At 49.3% G+C, this 18,853-nt stretch overlaps 1 protein-coding gene across 1 annotated transcript in view; it reads right to left on the bottom strand.

Moving 5' to 3' along the window:
- The window catches only part of SMAD3 (SMAD family member 3), a 118,068-nt gene extending 104,058 nt beyond the window's left edge, over nucleotides 1-14,010 (bottom strand). The window contains exon 1 of the mRNA XM_004421731.3: nucleotides 13,292-14,010. Coding sequence (XP_004421788.1) covers nucleotides 13,292-13,497 — 206 coding nt within the window. The 5' untranslated portion in view covers nucleotides 13,498-14,010. The remainder of the gene's footprint in view (nucleotides 1-13,291) is intronic.
- Between the last annotated feature and the right edge of the window lie 4,843 nt (nucleotides 14,011-18,853).

Below are 18,853 nucleotides of genomic sequence, written 5' to 3'. Positions count from 1 at the left end.
CTTCCAACAAATTATTTGGGGCAAGAAAATAAGCATGAGGCTTGGACAATCGCAGAAACAAATCCTGAGAACATTAAGCAGAAGTGAAACAGCACAAAGTCTTTCCGTGTTCTCTACAGAATTCCACTGGCAGAGGGGGTCATTTGGGGCCACGTGCTCTGCAGCGGCCCTGGCACATTCCATGCATTTACCACAATCAGAGAGAAAGAAAAGGCACGCTTGCTGTTATTTTTAATTCCTTCCTCAACGCCTTCCAAAATTCTTCAGCAGAAGGATTATCCACTAAACTCCCACCAGCTCCCAGCCAGTACTATCTCTGAGGCCTCAGCTAAAATGGAGCAGGGGGGCAGGAGAGGTCAGCTCACAGCAGTCTCTGCTCCTGGCCATTAAATATCATCTAAGCTGCACTGGGCCTAGTGGCATCTCCTGGGTTTCAAAGCGACATGGCCTGACGAGGATGCAGACATTCTAGAGCCAGGTAAATGCCCTACCACCCCTCACCACCACCCCCATATCCCCCGAAAATACACCCCACCTCCACCTACCACCTCCATCCTCCTTCCCTTCAGAGGAGCCATTGGCATAGCCAAATGTTCCCTAAGTCCTACTCCAGTTAAGTAAGCTGTAGTGCTAACTTTACTATGTTAGATCATCTCTAAGGTCTCATCTCATCCAGTTTTAAAATATTATGTGGCCAACTTGCTAAATGACCTTATGCAAGTCACTTCACTTAGAATTTGTTGTTAGTGCCATCAAGTCGATTCTGACTCCTAGCAAGCCTGCGTACAGTAGAGCCGAACCCTGCCCAGTCTTTCTGTGCCATCCTCTCACCTTCCGGCACTGTATCAGACAATGCTCTGCTGCTGTTCATAGGGTTTTCATGGTCGATTTACTTCGAGTAGCAGTAAATAATTCAAGTAGTCCCTTACGCTTTAGCACTGGCATATAAACTGGCTGATCTAATCCTCCCAGTTACCTTGGTCAGGTGTCGTGATCACTGACACAGAGGCAGGGTGACTTAGGGTGACTGTTTACCCAGGTTTGCCCTGACAGTCTAGGTTTATACCCGCTTTCTAGCCATAATTAATAATAGTGCTGCCTCTTTTCACTCTTAGAAGTGTCCTGGTTTGTTCAATAAATGATATAGTCACCCTAGATTCTAGAAGGGGTAGAGCTTCAGAGGCAAATCCAGCTCCATCTCTTAACATGAGACCTAAAGCAACTTACCTAAGCAAGTTCATCAATTTTCTTATGAGGATGAGAATGGTAGCCCTTTCTTGGGGAGCTTTGGCGCAGACAACCAGGGTCAGGAACCAGAAACCTAAGGTCAGATTCCTGTTCTCCCACTGACTTCTCAAAGCCTCAGGCTCCTCCTCTGTACAGAGGGATAGCTCATCCTTCCCAGAGTACTGCACATGGGAAAAGAAGCTAGACCAGCTGAATCGATGGCCCACCCTAGTGTCTGGCATACAGTTGGCACTCAGTCCATGGCACATGTACCAGGATCGCCCCCAGGTGTGAGGGCTCAGGTGATCTGCCACGGGTCATGACCCAAATCCTTGGACAAGGCAAAGAGCATGAGCTCCCCTAAGCTTCTGGTACCGGGCCCCAGAGCATGCATGCCCTGCGTTCACACTCATACTGAATTCTCTGCATCATGTATGATTTTCTCTAAGGTCTCTGTGAAAATCTGAACATGAACTTGGAAGCCTTAACTCCATCTCTGTCAGAAGGGTTTTTAGCAATACTATAGAATTGTGCTTCATAAAGAATAGGAGGTGACACCGTGTAATTTTTTCTTTTTTTTTTTGTGAGGAAGATCAGCCCTGAGCTAACATCCGTGCTAATCCTCCTCTTTTTGCTGAGGAAGACCGGCTCTGAGCTAACATCTATTGCCAATCCTCCTCCTTTATTTCCCCAAGCCCCAGTAGATAGTTGCATGTCATAGTTGCACATCCTTCTAGTTGCTGTATGTGGGACGCGGCCTCAGCACGGCCGGAGAAGCAGTGCGTCGGTGCACACCCGGGATCCGAACCCGGGCTGCCAGCAGCGGAGCTCGCACACTTAACCGCTAAGCCACGGGGCCGACCCACCGTGTAATGTTTTATAGTCTGCAAGTGCTTTTAATACACAGCTCATTTAAATAAATAACTCCAACAATCCTACCCAGGAAGGAATTATTTTTCCCATTTTACTGAAGAGGAAAGGGAGGCTCAAAGAAGTTAGGTGACTCATCCAAGGTCACCAAAGCAGCAAGTGGAGGAGTAGGGAATTTGAACTTGGGTCTCCCAAATACAAACTCAGAGCTCTCCACTGCAGCATGCTGCCCCCTCAGAGACACGTCTCTACCGACGCTTTCAAAAAGGGTCCGTGAACTAAAATCAGTCCATGGATACAAAACCTTATCTTCTAAAAACCTATAAACTTAAATTAACAACAACAAAAAAACCTGATTCCAACCAGATAAGGTAAATTGTACCCAATCTCTACATGGTCAACATATTTCTGTTTGCTCTCAGTGATAAAATAAATGAACAACAGTGACTTAAACTATTTTACTCTTTTATTAAGGAATATAATCTGTTTTTAACACAGAGCATTCTGTGAGTCTGCAGTAGAGAATTTAGCTATTTTTACTGATTGTAGTGTGGTGTGAAATCGGAAAGCCTGGCCTAGATGATCATCAATGAAGAAATTAAAAACACTGTCCGGAGACATTCCACACAAAGGCCCTGTGCCTGGCACCGGGGAGACCCAGAGAGAGGCCGAGATCTGATCTCGAGACCTTTGCTCCAGGAGACCACGCATCTGCATGCAGCCCAGCAACCCTCTGCTTAATTTCCCAAGGAATCCATGTCAAGAGGCTGGCATGACTCACTGGCTAATTACCTGAACACTTGGGCTCCCAGAGCCCTCCTGGCTGTACAACTCGTCTTCTCTCCTGACGGCGAACAAAACACTATTTTCACCCTGGTCCAGACATAGCCTAAAGCTGTCCACATGGTGGTGTAAGGGATTATGACTCTGACCTGGATAACTCAGGCAGAAAACCTGCTTTTACCGGCCACGGGTAGGGGAGGAAATGAAACACAAAGAGAATAGTGGCTTCAGCCACGCCACTCCCCTACTTTAAAATCTCCTGGGAGCTTACAGAGCAAGGTCCAACGGCCAAGCTTTGGCCGACAGAGCCCCTGGCAACCTCTTTCTCCGATTCCTCTCCGGCCACTCCCTCTTCCACACTCTGGCCACCCTGAACTGTCCTGCCTGCCCCAGACACCAGTCCCTTCCACGCTGTCTGGCCAGCGCTCCACGCAGCCTTCCACCACTCCCACACTCCTCTCCATCCTTCAAGGTCCTGCTCCAGCACCACCTCCTCTGTGAAGCCTCTGGCTCCCTCAGAGAGAGCTGCCCTTCCTCTGGGTTCCCAGACAACATTCTGTTTGACCTTTACCAGAGTGTCTTTCCCATGAGCCCCCACAACTGTGGTCACTGTGTCCCTTTTTGCCTCTGTGCAGTTCTGAGACAGGACTTCATCTCTACACCTCTGGACTCCCTGAGGCCCAGCACAAAGTCAGTGCCCAATAAATGTATCCACAAACAAATGCACTATTCGTTGTCCAGCTCTCTGTCCCACTTTTTTAGACAGGCAGCTGCAATATGTATCACTTTCTCCCTGATCTGCATTTCATTCACTCTGATCTAGGTTCAAGGTGAGGAAATCAATCCCCGCAGAACTCCCCACAATTCTGTCCATATGATGAGGCCACCTGGACTGGGCCTCAGTTGTGGCTACACAACTGAGAGGATGGTGCTACAAATAGGCCTGCCTCTACCACTGGTGAGTCCCAAGCAAGAGTACACATGAAGGCCCACGTACCATGTCATATTTAAAAGACAGAAATCAAGGCAACAAACTGAATAGAATATGCTCTATCCTACTACCTGGACAAATACCTTAATAAAATCTGGAAGGCCAGGTTTGAATTTAGAATTCTCTGACTCCTTGGTCTCACGATGGAATGTGGACACTCAGGGAGAACTGGCCCCAAATCCCAGTTCACCCCCAGCACCATCCCACACTTAAAAGGGGCTTCAAGCACACCCATCTTACACTTAGGGGGGCTTCATGCACACCCATGCAGACACCACAAGTCTGAAGTCCATCTACTTCCTCTATCCCCCTGCCCTGCACCCCTCGTCAGCCCTGGGGCCCACGGTCGATGCAGGCTGCCCTTCCTGAGGCAGACGGACCTGGTGAAAAGGTCCACACAGGACCTGGAAGTAGGCTCGAGAGCACAGGGGCAGGGAACTGAAGGGTCGGGACCCAGAGTATGGTCTGGAAGGAGGAGGTGCAGGCTCTAGATGGGCCACCTCTTGGCCCTACAACTTTGCCCAGTGAAAAGGAGCATATCCAGAAGGAGGGCCAAAGCATGGCCCTCTAAGCATGAGCCCCCTCTCGCATATCCCTAACGGCAGTCAAGGGTACCACCACCCATGTCCAGGTCATTTTGGAGCCATGAGTTTCTGACACTGACCATTCTCACTTGACAGCCACGCTAACTGGTGAGGTGGTACTCAGAGCCAGAACCGCTTTCCAACCGGCCTCAGAAAAACACCAGCAACAATAAACACCGTGCACTTCCACACGCTTACCGGCAGGCTATCGGTGACAAGCGCGTGAGTCACGGCGTTTCTTCTTTAGGATCTTACCCATCCCCCGCCGCAGGAGCCCTGATTCATCAAAGTTTGTTTTCAATACTATTATTTTTAGTCAGCCAAACAATTTTAAAAATGACGATGGAGAAGGGGAAGGGGGAGGGGGAGGGCAGAACCACCTAAGAATACGAATTGTTTCTCTTTCAATAGCCTGCCAAGCCCTAAACCAAAAAGCGGCATGGCTGTGTGCTCTTGGTGTGCGTGTGCTGGAGGCAAAACCGAGGTCCTCCAAATGGTGAGCTCGGAGAGTGAGGGAGGGGTCCCCTGCTGGAATGACTGACACTGTCAGTCAATGTCCTCCTTGAAAGGGAAAAATGAGTGTTCGCTGAGCACCTACTGTGTGCTGTGAGCTACAAATATCAGCCAAGTGCTTGATCCATCTTATCTCATTAGGGTTGATTTATACGAGGTAGGTGGGCCCATCCCCATTTTACAGATGAGGAAACTAGGGTTCAAAAAACTGAAGCAGATGTACCCAAGGTTGCCACATAGCTAGCGACTAGCAGGCTCAACCCCAGGGCTGTGGCACTCCAGAGCCCTGTGCTCCTTGCTCATTACTGTGTTCTTCCTGTCCACACACTCCCCCCACCCCTGCTCCACAGGTAATACTTGAAGAATCTGTTTGGGTCGAGACAAATAGCTACACACAAAGTTTAAAGGGCAGCAGAACAAACCACTTCACGCTGCCCTCCGGCGCGCACAGAGAAAGAAGGCTCACCTTGAGTCTGGATTTAGTGAGGATACGAGAAAGCTCACAACAGGGAAGATGTGAAGCAAAAGGAAAAACCCCATTTCCATCACCAGTGCCTGCTTTCAGCCACTTGTAACTACTCAAAAAGTCCTTTCTGGATCCATTACTCCACATTTGGGCTTAGCCCAGAGGTGATTTTTTAAGGAAAAAATGCCTTTTGGCATTTTTGAGCTGTGACAGCGTAAAAACAGACCTTTAAAAAACACACACCCAAAAAGCATTACTATTTTCAAAAGTCCAGTCTAAAAGGAAAAAACGGTGACACCTCAGAGCTACAACTTGGCCTGGCAGTCTGTGATGCAACACTTCGCAGCAGAAGTGACCAGATTTATAACTGTAGGTTTCAAAGGCAAACCCTTACACGGTGTTTCTTAAACAATACTGTCCTCTGCTCCTAAACTCCCATCAAAGCCTTCAGGAGAAAAACGTGCCAGATGTAAGCAGGGAGAGCCACGGGATACAGAAAAAGTACTATTTTGGGGGAAACTCACTTTTCATTTCCTAGCTGGGGTTTAAACTTGTAACCTCCACGCAGCCCAACAAAAGGAGCACGCTGACGCAATCAAGTATAGCCTTTCTTTATATAGATGCTTGAAAATAAATAAAGGAAGCTTCCTGGGTAAACTCTGACATATGAGCAAACATTTTCCACAGGTATCCTCTATAATGCCTACCTCTTACATTTAACCATTTTTAGGCATTTGTGGTCATTAGTTTAAGTAAACTTCCTGCTCTGAGAAAAGCCAAAAATAGCAACAAAAGAAGAAAAATTGCTCACTGCATCTCAGGACACACAGCCTCCATGTCTTGATACTCGTATTATTTTTATATTCCTTTGTAGGTAAATTTCACTGATTTAGACTCACAGAGTAAGGGAGGGGCAGGGAGGAGAGAGGGGAAAATAACCAAAATTAAAGACTGAATTATAATTTTATTACTTTCATTTATATAAATTAATTGGCACCAGACTGATAGGGTCTAAGGACATTAAGAATTAAGCAAGATCTGTGATTCATTGATCAACTGGATACATGTAAATGAGAGCTTCTAAAATGCTTGCATGAAAACCACTTTGGAGTTAGAAAGGCCCTTCAACAGAGCTTATCTAGTCTATTTTCCAGTTCATCTGAGGCCCAGAGATGTTAAGCAACTTGCCCCAGGTCACACAGCTAATTGGAAACAGAGCTAAGCCTAAAACCTACCCAGGTCTCCTGACTCCCGCCTCCAAAATGACCCCAAAAACCCTGTTTATAACTAATTTTTCTTTGACAGCATTTATGGGGAGAAAAGCCCTGCTAAATAAACTTTAGCCTAGTCCAGAATTAGCCAAACTTCTTAATTAATAGGCTTCTGCTGTGTTTTCATTTTAAACTGAGTCTCTCTGTCAAAACACTCAGTAGCAGTGTGCCACTGTGGCAGGCTGCTGTTTACAGCAGAGACCTCAGATAATCAACAGTGGCTAGTGTGACTTGTGCTATAGATTTGTTACTCCTAAAACTGTTAAGTAAGTCAAAACAAAGAATAATGTTACACACACACACACACACACACACACACACTTACTCTGGTCAGGAGTCAATAACTGCAGAGCTTGGGGGATTTGGCTCTCCGGCATCAAGAAAACAGGGTTTACAAATTAACTAGAGTGAACGCACACACCATCAGTACAACTCCAAAGAACCCCCGGTGGCAGCCAGTGGACTAGAAGCTACAGGAGGGCAGGGATGGTGTCTGCCTTGTCCACTATTTTGTCCCTGCTACCTAGCACAGGGTTTGACACCTGGTAGGCGCATGGCAGGAAAGCATAAAAATGAAGGTGGATGGGTTCTCCTGGGATCTTTGTTCTAAAACTTGGAATAGGGTAAAATTAGCAACCAAACTTTTGCAGGGTAGGGTTAATATGGCAACTTCCCACTGTTTCCAGGAACCACGGTGCTTGAAGATGGGGAGATGGAAGGCTCCATGGCCCAGGAACCCAGCAGTGGTCAACAGATGATTCTGGCCCTCCTTGGGGAGGAGCTAGTCCCATCCAACAGGGGCCCAGCCATTCGTGTCTGCAAAGGCCTGGTAAACCTCCTGGCCCCTGCACGCTCAGCAGGCTGCCTTCATGAGCAGCCTTTCTGGGCAGTTCTCTTCCCAGCCAACCAACACTATCAGATGTGGATTTGGAGAAGAGGGCGGGGTTGATTTTTTTTTTTTAATAGATCAATACATCAAAGCAGACAAGGACAAAAGTTAATTAGGACTATTCATGAGCCTTGTTGATTGAGAAAACTCATTCCACACTAGAGAACATAATTGTACTCATAGGAGGCTGGGGGAGAAGTGGATAAAGGTGAGCGACTAAGGTAACGGGAATAAAGTCTGATTTCAGTTTTTAAAGCAAGCACTGCTTGGTCCTATTTATTTCATAAAGGAGCTCACACAGAATAATGGCTGTATTGTGCATCAAATAGCATTAAAATCTCCTAATAAACTAACGAGTGAAAATTAATGGTCGCTCAGTCCATTAAATCGTGTTAATTTTATTTCCATTATAATAATACAGCAATTACAAGTTTACATTATTAAACCAGTATTTATTTTTCAAAAACTCATTTTAATTGGATTCCTGATGTGATAAGCTTGAGCCAAATTCTCTCAACTTCATCAACTTCTTGCATTTCTCATCAGAACTAAATGACTACTGCATTCATTGACTTTTCTCTATTATTAGAATTGTCGTTCAAAACTTTACGTCCTTGCAAAGACTTTTAAAAATGTATTATGAAAAGCTCTTATGTCCATACAGAAACTCAGGCTTTTGGGACTTATTTTCAGCAAGTATTAACCAGAGAAATGAAAAGCTAAGTCACACCAAAACTCTGAAATTCTAAGCGTCCACATTCATCTCCAAGTTGTCCACTTTTTATCAATGTGCTCTGTTATATTCTGAACTAATATACCTAAAGTTGCTGTTCCCTGGATTTCAGGTTTGCAATACTAAATTACTTTTTACTTCAAAGAGAAAACGCTTTACAGAGGAGTACAATACTGCAAACAGGTCAACAACCCTGTGGAGCAAGCTATAAGGTGACATATTAGTAGCAGTGGCTCAATTTAGTAAAAGGCAGAAGATGAAGATGTCCTCATTCTTGTAGGCACCTATCATCATGTCACCCCAAAGTTCGCATGATCCTACTGCAGTCTGGAAACTTCCTTCGGATGATAACTGCAGTCCTCGTTTTGGTTTCCCACCTCACATAGGCCCCTCCCTCCTCTCCCCACCCCCTCCCACAGAATTAACAGTCTGTCCCCCATGTCTCCGGGCACTTTGTACATCCCTCAGCTGCAACTCACACCCTGTATCTTTGGGCAAGTCTGTCTCCCACTCGAGACAGGGAGCTCCTTGAGAAGAGGTGCCTGCCTTGCTCATCGTAGTAGGTATTTAATAAATGATTGAATAATCTAGTAATGAATGAATGATACACACAGAGGGCTAAATATAACACATCTGTCAATCTCTCTGGTTTACAAAACAGGCCTTATCTCATCCTGACTTTCCAGGTGCAGACATGAAGGCTCTGAGACACCAAGTGAACTCCTAAATCCATCCAGGTATTAAAATGGCAAGATTCAGGACCTGAATTCTGTGCTTTTTCCAGAGAAAACATGTGGCTGTCATTATGTTGTTTTCTAACATAGTGACTTTTACAATATTTAAATGACACATCATAGTTCCCCTCCCCTCAAAAAATAATCACTCCATAGTAGAGCTCACATTTCTTCTGATGGCTAGGGATAAGAAAGAAATAGCATTTAGATGCTCAAATAATGCCCTATTAATGTTTCCCTTCCCACGTGTAAGCTCCTCACAGGCAGGGGCCTGTGATGGAAATTTACCTCTGCATCCTCCCCCACTGCCTGGGATATTAACTCAGACAGGAGAGGGGGCCAATAAATATCAAGGAATCAACAAAATCCAACGTGTAACATCTGATTAGGAACTGTGAGCAAGGGGCTGTCTGCAACATGCCTTGGGCCAAACAGTCAACTCCTGGGTGCAAGCAGCGAGTTGCAAGGTTCCAAATGTCAAGGGAACGTCAAGCGGCTCCCAGGTTCAGCCAGAGCTCTGAGCCAGCCCCATGGTCAGCTACCCGCTGTCTTGCAGGCCCCTTCTCTTCCCAGCCCATGTGTGGAACTCCCCTAATCAAGGTTAACAAGAGAAAGAAGAGGATGGGCCACCTCCCTGGCAACCCAAGTGGGCTTGCTTCCAATGGGCCACACAAGAATGGTTTGCAGCTGAGAGAGGTGGGCAGACAGGAGATGCTGAGATGGAGAGGGTATTAAAGAGGCCACTCCTGCAGCCTTGGTAATAGGTCTGTCCCCAGAAGCCTGAGAAAGGAGGATTAAAGATGAGGATCTTTTTCCTTTCTCCCTAGGGTGACAGTAGCCTGGCAGAGTCCAGGTAGAAAACAGGAGGAGGCCACGTTAAAAGAATAAATGCACAGAGACGGAGGAGATGCTGTGTGTCAGACCTGGTGTTTGGTTCAATTCCCCCCTTTTCCTCTGAACCTGGTGCTCTGACACAAGGAAGTCCAAATTCCCTTCCAAATGAACCAGGCCTTAAGCTTGGTCCAGCTCCCAACAATTGGGAACAAGACATGGATCTACATTACTGGTGGAAGCACAAGTTACCAGTGTCCATTAAAACAGTCATTTTTAAGTGCACCTGGCTCCTCGTTACTGACATAACATGCACATGCCTTCTCTACCTCTCCGTGGCACATGTGATGTCTTCATTCTTATTAACTGCCAGGAAGATACCTGCAGCTTTACTCAGGTACCCAAGCAGGTCAGGAGTGAGATGCTATTATACAACTTGTCTAAGTTCTCCCATCCTGCCAGACCTCACAGTATCCTGACAGTCCCTCTGTCAGTGTATCTAAATCAAGCTCTTACCGCTTCCTTGGCACTAGTCTCTTTTACATTCTTGATATCAGTAAGCCTGCATCCCTCCAGCTCGCCTGATCACCAAAACAGGTGAGAGCTGGTGTAACAGAGAAGCAAGCATGTGGTCTGGAAGGCCAGAGTTTACAGCTATAATTGCCAAATGTTGCTGTTGCTGCTCATGATTACATATTAGCCAAAACACGCTTGTCAAAATCTCCTTAGACCGAGGGCTCCTGAAACCCCAGGGTCCAGATCTCATAGAGTACTTTTAGGCACCCTGTGCCCCACCCCACACACACACGGCGGGATAACCAAGTTAAACATTTCCCTTTGTCGACTTTCTAAAGCTCTAGTTATAAAAGGCACCATGAAGAGAGCAGACAATTTCACAGGCAACAGCACAATCGACAGGGCTTCGCAGACACACTGATACCGCTAGCATGAGGCCAGCTAGCCACCTCCCCGAGACGTGGCCTTTAGTTTTCTGCCCATGACCAAAACAGCAGCAGCTGTTGCCAAGGGAGACAAGGTGACCCAGAGGCGTGGGCACAAAATCCAGGGATGGAAATCCATTTTGTCTGGATCCACCCAAGCAATTGGGTTTCCCTAGCTGAGAAAAGATGAAAAAAATCTGCCTCAGCATTAAGTCCTTGCCAGGCAGGTAGAAGATGCCTCCAGATGCAACCAGAGGCCCTAACAGAGTCATGAGAAAGCCAGGGGGCAAGTTAGCCTGAACTCGCAGAAACACCAAAGCATCCATAGGCCTCAGGCTGCAGGACCCTGGAGGCAGGCCAGAGCCATGCTCCCCCAGAGGGAAACTCCCACCAAGGCCAGGGGAAGCCAGGCCTCTCCTCCAGGCTGTCACCAGCCCACAGATTCAATATCAGCAATCTTACCAACAAAGATCCACACTGCCCCCCCCTCCAGTCCTCACCCCCTAGCTAACAGTGCTTTGGCATTCAGGAAAGAATGTACCCAGAACTTCAAGGTGAAGAGCAGCATGGGGTAGGAGAAGGAGCACTTCTGGTCAGAATCCCATGTCTGCAATGTCAAGCCTTTCCACCTCTCACCTCCAAAGTTTTCTCAACTTTAAAAGTGAGATCAATCTTAAGCCTAACTGCTTTATCTGTTTTCCAGGAGTTTCTTTCTTTCTGGATCTCATAAAACCATGTGAAAGTGCTCTGTAAACTGGAAAACACTTCATGCAGCTGCTCGTTTTATAATTGATACCATCTTTTCTTTCTGTTTCAAGGCATAAAGCACTTATTGTCAATGCACCCAGGCAGGTAAGAAGACAGGTTTTGGAAACCCCTCCCCGGGGGGGGGGGGGCGGAGTAGGACACTCATTCACCCTACTCCCAACCCCCAACCCAAGGGATAAAGAAGAACTAAGAACCAGAGCTGGGACCAGAACCCAGGGCTCACTGACCACCACATCACACCACCTCCTCTGAAGTCCATTCTGGCTCCAGATCACACGCCCAGAGCGCACTTCCCAGACACCACACTGCCTTCGCTCCCCCTTTGTTGACTAGATCCACCCAGTTTTTTAAAAAATTATTATTTTTTAAGTCAGCACTCCCACCATATGTGGCATTCATTTCCAGAGAAGGCCTGCCCCGGATTCCCACGGACAGATGTTGCTTTGTGCCTGCCTGACACCGCTGGCAGCCCTTGCACAGCTGCCCCGAGCAGGTGGCCAAGGATGGAGTCCACTCCCGGCCCAGGAGCAAGGATGACAATCTCTGCTGGGCTCAGGCCCTGGGGACCCTCTACTCATTCCTCTGCAGCCTGGGACCCCAAGGACATCCCCCACCCCACACACACTCCCTTGGCGCAGAATCAGACCTTAAAGGGGGCTGAGAGGGATAGACAGAAGGCCAAGATAACCCCCCACACACACCCCCTAATTCTCAGCCAGGCGCAGCTAAGCTAAGAGAAGGCCCTGGGGAATGCAGAGAAGTCACTGACCCCTTCTATCAGCCATCTGTGAGCTCCCGCCTGACCTAGCTAGCGCAATGTGGAGGATAAAGGAGGTCCAGACAGATGGCAAAGCGCTTTGGGAAGGAGGGCTCTGCAGGAATGCGAGGGCCGAGGCGAGGCCCACTTTGGGGTGCGTTTTGTTATCTCATTGGCTCTGAGCCCCCTCTATTCTGCATCTACCCGCAATCTCAGACTCAAAGGAGAGCAAAAACAGTCGGGGGAGGCGGGGAAGAAGACCCTACTCTCTGCCACTTGTCTCTCATTTGAAAGTCAGAGCATTGCACTGCAACTAAAGTGCGTGTGTGCGGAGGGGGCGGGAGACTGGCACAACCGAGTCTAAAAATACTCGATAAAAATGCTAATCCCGAAGGCAAAGCAAGAACGAAGAAGGAATCTGTCAATCATGAGGCTCCCGCTCCTCACCCACAGCCCCAGCTGTACGGACTGCATTCCTGTTGAGGAGGAAAGAAGTGGGGGGACAAGACTGAAGAAAAGAAAGGGAGAGACACCACCACCTCCACGAGCGCGGGCCGCGGGGGCGGGAGGCGGCGGCGGAGGAGGGGCTCGGGCCCGCGGAGCTGAACAAAGCGGGCCTCAACTTCTAGCCCGCAGCTCCCCGGAGTGGGGGCGGCCAATTCCAGCAGCACCCCCGTTTCCCGGAGGTGAAAAGCGAATGTGAGGTCTGGAAGTGAGAGTGCCGCGTGGAAGCCCCAGGCTCTGATGAATCTTTGCAAATCCAGAGAAGGTTTTGTTTGGGGTCCCCCTAACCCCTTTCTGTCCGCGCTCCCACCCCCCCCTTACACACACACACACACACACACACACTCCCTCCCGCTCCAACCCCACCCGGCCGGCCACGCCACGCCAGGGGGCTGGGCGGGCGCGCCCCCGGGTCGCTCGGACCCCCACCTGGGGATGGTAATGCACTTGGTGTTGACGTTCTGCGTCGTGATGGCCTTCTCTAGCTCGTCCAGCTGCCCCGTCTTCTTGAGCTTCTTAACCAAACTCTTGACCGCCTTCTCACACCACTTCTCCTCCTGCCCGTTCTGCTCGCCCTTCTTCCAGCCCAGCAAGCGCTTCACGATCGGCGGGGTGAAGGGCAGGATGGACGACATGGCTGGGGGAGGGCGCCCCCGGCGGGGCTGCGCGCGGTGGGACGCCGGGGGCGCAGAGGGGCGCTCGGCCGGGGCCGGCCGCGGCCGCCCAAACTTCGCCTCAACTCTCGGCGAACTTGCCCGTGCTCCGGGCCGGGCCGCGGCGCTGCAGCCTGCGGGGCTCGGCGCGCAGCCCTGCGCCCCGAGCGGCTCCCACGGCGGGGAGAAGGCCGGCGGGGGAGACGGGCAGGCGGCCGACAGCGGCGCGGGGTCGGGCAGGCCCCGAACGCGGGGCGGAGGCGGCGGCCGCGAGACTCGGAGTGGCAAAAGAAAGTTTGGGTTTCCGCACGGGGTAGCTGTTTGGGTGCCGCCTCCAGGAAGGAAAGTCCAACCCCCAGCCAAACTTTGCTCGCCTTGTTCGCTTTGATGCGCAGATCCCTCCGCCTCAGCAGCCTCGCCTCCCCGCTTCCCTCCTCCTTCCCGGCTCCCTCGCTCGCTCGCTCGCTGGGCCGGCCCGGGGCGTGCGCCGCGCTCCCGCTCCCGCCCGCTCCCAGTCTGTGTTTCATGCAAATCCGCGTGCAGCCTCCTTTCCAGGCGCTGTCACCGCCCCCTTGCCGCCGGGGCTCCCCGCCTCCTCCCCCGCGCCCCGCCGCCTCCTTCCCCGGGCGCCCGGCCCGCCTCCAGCGTCCGGGAGGGCGCCCGGCCTTCCCCCGCCCGGCGCAGAGCACGCCCACGCGGGCGGCCGGGGACAGCCGCGGCCCTGGCTGGAGCGCGTAGGACCCCGCGCGGCCCGGACCTGAAGTCTTGCGGGCGCCGGGAGGAAGTCGTGGGAAAGGAGCGGCGAGAGGGGCCCTAGGCGGGAGGGCTGGGCTCGGGCGGTGGCGTCCGCTCTCGGAACCCACACTAAGGAAGCTCAGTTGGAGTTGCCGGCCGGAGAGGGTTAGACTCGCAGCGAATGAGCGCCCTCAGACCAAAGGCTGGCGATGTACCCCTGGGAGGACCCGGGTCCGAGAGAGGGCGCACGGAACGCTGAGCCCCGGGAAGTGGTGGCGCACGTGGACGCGCGCGCGCTGATCCCGGTCCGGGGCCTTGGCCGGCGCTGGCGACCCGGGGGCTGTTTTGATTCTCTCATCGGTGAGATCACACCGGCTGAGAGCCCCAAGGCTGTGTGCGAAGGAGGAAGTTGGGATGGGGAAGAAGTGGGCTCTCAGAAGGGGAGATTTGGGGACTCCAGTGACACCCTAGGTAATAGCTGGAGCCAGGGGTCCCTTGGGCTTTGTGAATCAAGTGCCCGGCAGAAAATAGGCCTCAAAGACATCTGTTGAATTCGTGAAGGAATGAATCGGGACGCTTTAGAATTTATCTTGGGGGAAAAATGACATTGCAGGGTGTTTTGAATCTTATGATACAGAAAGATCCGAAATTCGACACCCAATAAACAGAAAGAGAGAGAGCTTTGTTTCCAAAGCTGTGAACTCGCAAAAAGTGGGGCAAAAGGGCGGTGCTCGGGAAGTCGATGCGTTCAAAGTTAGCCTTGGTGGGAAGCAAAGAAACACCGGGATATTGGGGGGCTCTGGGGCTCTTCTCCCCACCGGCAGAATTCAGGGGCATCTGCCCACAGACCCGTCGGCTGCTTTCAGGAGTTACCCCAAGCCCCAGGGCCTTCCTCTGCTGACCCTCCCCTACCAGGCCTCTAGCCCGGTGTCTAAGAGCTTTGTTTATTTTTAACAGCAGGAAACCCCCGTGGTGAGAAAGAAGTTATCTGCAAACCCTCAAGCCAGTGGGGAGTTACAAAACCCTGTGAGGTGTGGCTGAATCCACAAAGTCAGCCCAGAAGCTGCAGGGGTCCCTGCCTTGTGGAGAGAACGGCCTCCCACAGGCCTGTCAGCTGCTGCCACTGAGCGCTGTGCTCTCTGCCTGCCCTCCCCTCCTAACTCCCCGCCTGCTTGGCCCTTAAAGGAGAATCCCTGAACCCCAACTGAGGCTTAACGACCTGGTTCCTGTTCCTTGCTGGTCCTCCAGCTGACCCGCAGCTGCTATGGTCTTAGGTTTCACTCCCTTCTTCCTAGCCCTCATCAAAAAAGAGAAGGAAGGAAGGCAATCAACATTTATTGATGGCTTTCTTCATTCCAAGTCGCCCAAGTGCTGTCATCTAATTTAATCCTCACAATGGCCCTTGAGGTGGATGTCCCTCTGCCTCCCGTTCACAGAGGAGGCACCTGAGGTGCGGAGAGATTACAATACTTAGGATTCCAAGCAGCACAGCTGGAATTTGAACCCCACGCATTGTGAGGCTTCGGTCCCAGTTCTTGCCACTGCACCCAGCTAGCTGCCTTATAGAGTTGTGGAAGGCAAAGATGACATCATTGATAGAGCTCTTTGCAAAACAAAAGTTCTTTACACAGGCTCGCTATTGTGCCTCTACAAGAAATGTTTGCTCACCTGTAAAATGGGGCTACAAATAGCTTTGCTCTCCACCTCCTAGGGTGGTTGTTGAAATCTAATGCAAACAGTCAAGTGTTGTAAAGGAATAGGACCACACCTTGGGGTCACTGAAATGCCGTGGAGAGCCTGTCACAGAGTGCGGATGAGGGAGCTCGGTTCTGTTCGAGGCGCATCTATGGAGAACCTCTGTGTTTCAGTCCTCCTACCCATTTCTGGGAAAGCTGAAATGAAAGATGCAAGTGCCTAACCTCAAGGACCTCACAGCCTGGAGAAACACCAAGGGGTGGGAGGTGTGTGCCTGGGAGAAAGGGGCCCTTGCAATCATTATCTCCCGGTAGAACATTAATTTTAACCTGAACATCAAATCAAGCAGGTCCAACTGTTGAGAGGCAGGCAGATAAAGTAAAAGGACGTCAAGCTCCATCAGTGACCAAGCTGGCTTTCAATCCTGGCTCTCTCCCTCCCTTCACCTCACTGAGCATTTGCTCTTTCAGCTATAAGAGTGGAGCAAACCGTTCTTCTTATGCAGAGTGGTGAATCTAGAAAGAGCATTAAAATTGTTCTCCTCCAATGCAAGCCCCTCATTTTACACAGGCAGAAGTGGTATCTGGTGAAGGGAGGTGATATGCACTATGGAGTAAGGAGAAAAGATCTGAGGATTAAATATAGTGGATGGGCCTAGCGTGTACCTAACCCCTAAAATCATGGCATTGGAAGGGCCCCTTGTTCAGCCCTCTCATTTTCCTGAGGGGAGGAAATAACTCGTCAGCAGCTAGTTAGGGCAGCTGAACCATGCTATCCTGCACTTTCTTCACATGCAGGCATCCATGTGACACGGACAGCTGTGCACGCAGAAAAACAGTGCTGGACCCAGGTGTGAGTCCAAGAAGTCCCATTTCTGGGCTAGTTCTTGCTCCTCTGGCCTCGCTTTCTCCAGGAGAAGACTCAAGGGAAGAAGCCCCGTTTCACAAAGCAGCGAGGAGGGCTGTGGAATGGATTCCTCCCAGTGCCAGGGGGACCCCAAATGCTCCCTTGACTTTGGGCAGTGAATGGGTGGGTGGCTCCGGATGCATAGGAACTCCGTTCTGGCGCCTGGTCTCCTGGGGCCCAGCCAGGCAGGCTTTTGTAGAGGTTGTCCTTGGAAGGGAAACATTAGCCCGGTTAATTTTTCATCATGGTAAGTGCAAAGTTCAAGAGAGGTGGGATGGGGCCGGAGGCAACAACTCCGTTTCCCTGGGAATAGTCCTATCAGGGAATTGCCTCACTAGCCGACTTGCCAAAGGGTTTTTGTGTGTTTGGAGCAGCTCCCATGTGGAATACTGGAAAGAAACGAACACCTGACTTCAATTCTGATTATTTTTCCATTAGCTAACGGAGGTTTAATCAACAAGTGGTGAATCTAGAAAGAGCATTAAAATTGTCCTGTCTTCATTTTGCAGAGACATAAAGTGATGTCTAGTGAAGGGAGGTGATTGGCAATATGGAGATAAGTCAGGATCTGGTCAGGACTAGGATTCTCATCAGAGTGCCCTCACCTAAGAGAGAGCCTCGGTCTGTAGCTCTGTGTAGCCCCTGACACATGCGAGCTCTCCCGGGGCACCCGGCAGAGCTGGGTTAAACTTCTAGCTCTACTACTTCCAGCTGTGTGACTTTGGGCACGTCCCTTAACTCCCTGTTTGTCAGTTTCCTCATGCATATGATGGGAATAATAATAACACCTACCTCTTAGGATTGCTGTAAGGAATCAAATAATCAGTGTAGAGAGCTTGCCACAAGCACGTAGTACGTCCTCAGTATACATAGACATGACTGATGCTCACCGTGGAGTACTATGCAAAAGTTAGAAGTAATGAGTTCTGTATACACAAAACAAATAGATGAATCTTAAAAACCATTCCAAGTGAAAATAGTAACACACAGAATGAAATAAATAACATAATGCTCCTTATGTAAAAAATGACATATATACAAAACAATTGTATACATTTTGAAAGAGGTCATATAAATAAAAAGATACACATTGAACCACTTTACACCCGTTAGGATGACTATTATCAAAGAAAACAAATAGAAAAAAAGTGTTGGAAAGGATGTGGAGAAATTGGAACCCTTGTGCATTGCTGGTGGGAATGTAAAATATTACAGCCACTGTGGAAAACGGTGTGGAGGTTCTTCAAAAAATTAAGTGTAGAATTACCACTTGATCCAGCAATTCCACTTTTGGGTATATACAGGTATTTATCAGATATTTGCACACCTGTGTTCATAGCAGCATCATTCATGATAGCCAAAAGATAGAAGCAACTCTAGTGTCTACTGATGGATGAATGGATAAACAAAATGTAGTATATACATACAATAGAATATTATTCAGCCTTAAAAATTATTCAGCCTTATAAAGGAAGGAAATCCTGTTACATGCTACAACGTGGATAAATCTTGAAGACATTGTGCTAAGTGAAATAAGCCAGTCACGAAAGGACAAATACTATATGATTCCATTTATACAAGGTACCTAGAATAGTAAAATTCATAGAAACAGAAAGTAGAATGGTGGTTGCCTGGGGCTGGGGGGAGGGAGGAATGGGGAGCTAGGGTTTAATGGGTACAGAGGTTCAGATGGGGAAGATGGAAAAGTTCTGGAGATGGATGATGGTGATGGTCATACCACAACGTGAATCTGCTTAATGCTACAGAACTGTATGCTTAAAAATGGTTATAATGGTAAATTTTATTTTGTGTATGTTTTACCACAATAAAAATATATATGGAAAAAATACACATTGAACACAACAGAATAGGTTTTTGAGGGTGGACGTATGGGAATGATGGATGAGGCTAAAGGGGAAAAATAAATAAATGAATTCATGGATCTGTAATGATGAAGAACTGTGTACTGGCGTATGATTACTCACCCTCTGCTCTGGAGTAC

This window comes from Ceratotherium simum, chromosome 3 (genome assembly GCF_057802395.1).
Source record: "Ceratotherium simum simum isolate JZ-2026a chromosome 3, ASM5780239v1, whole genome shotgun sequence".
Lineage (NCBI taxonomy): Eukaryota > Metazoa > Chordata > Mammalia > Perissodactyla > Rhinocerotidae > Ceratotherium > Ceratotherium simum.
Note: the sequence above shows the minus strand (reverse complement) of the source record. Positions and strands in the feature narration are given on the sequence as shown.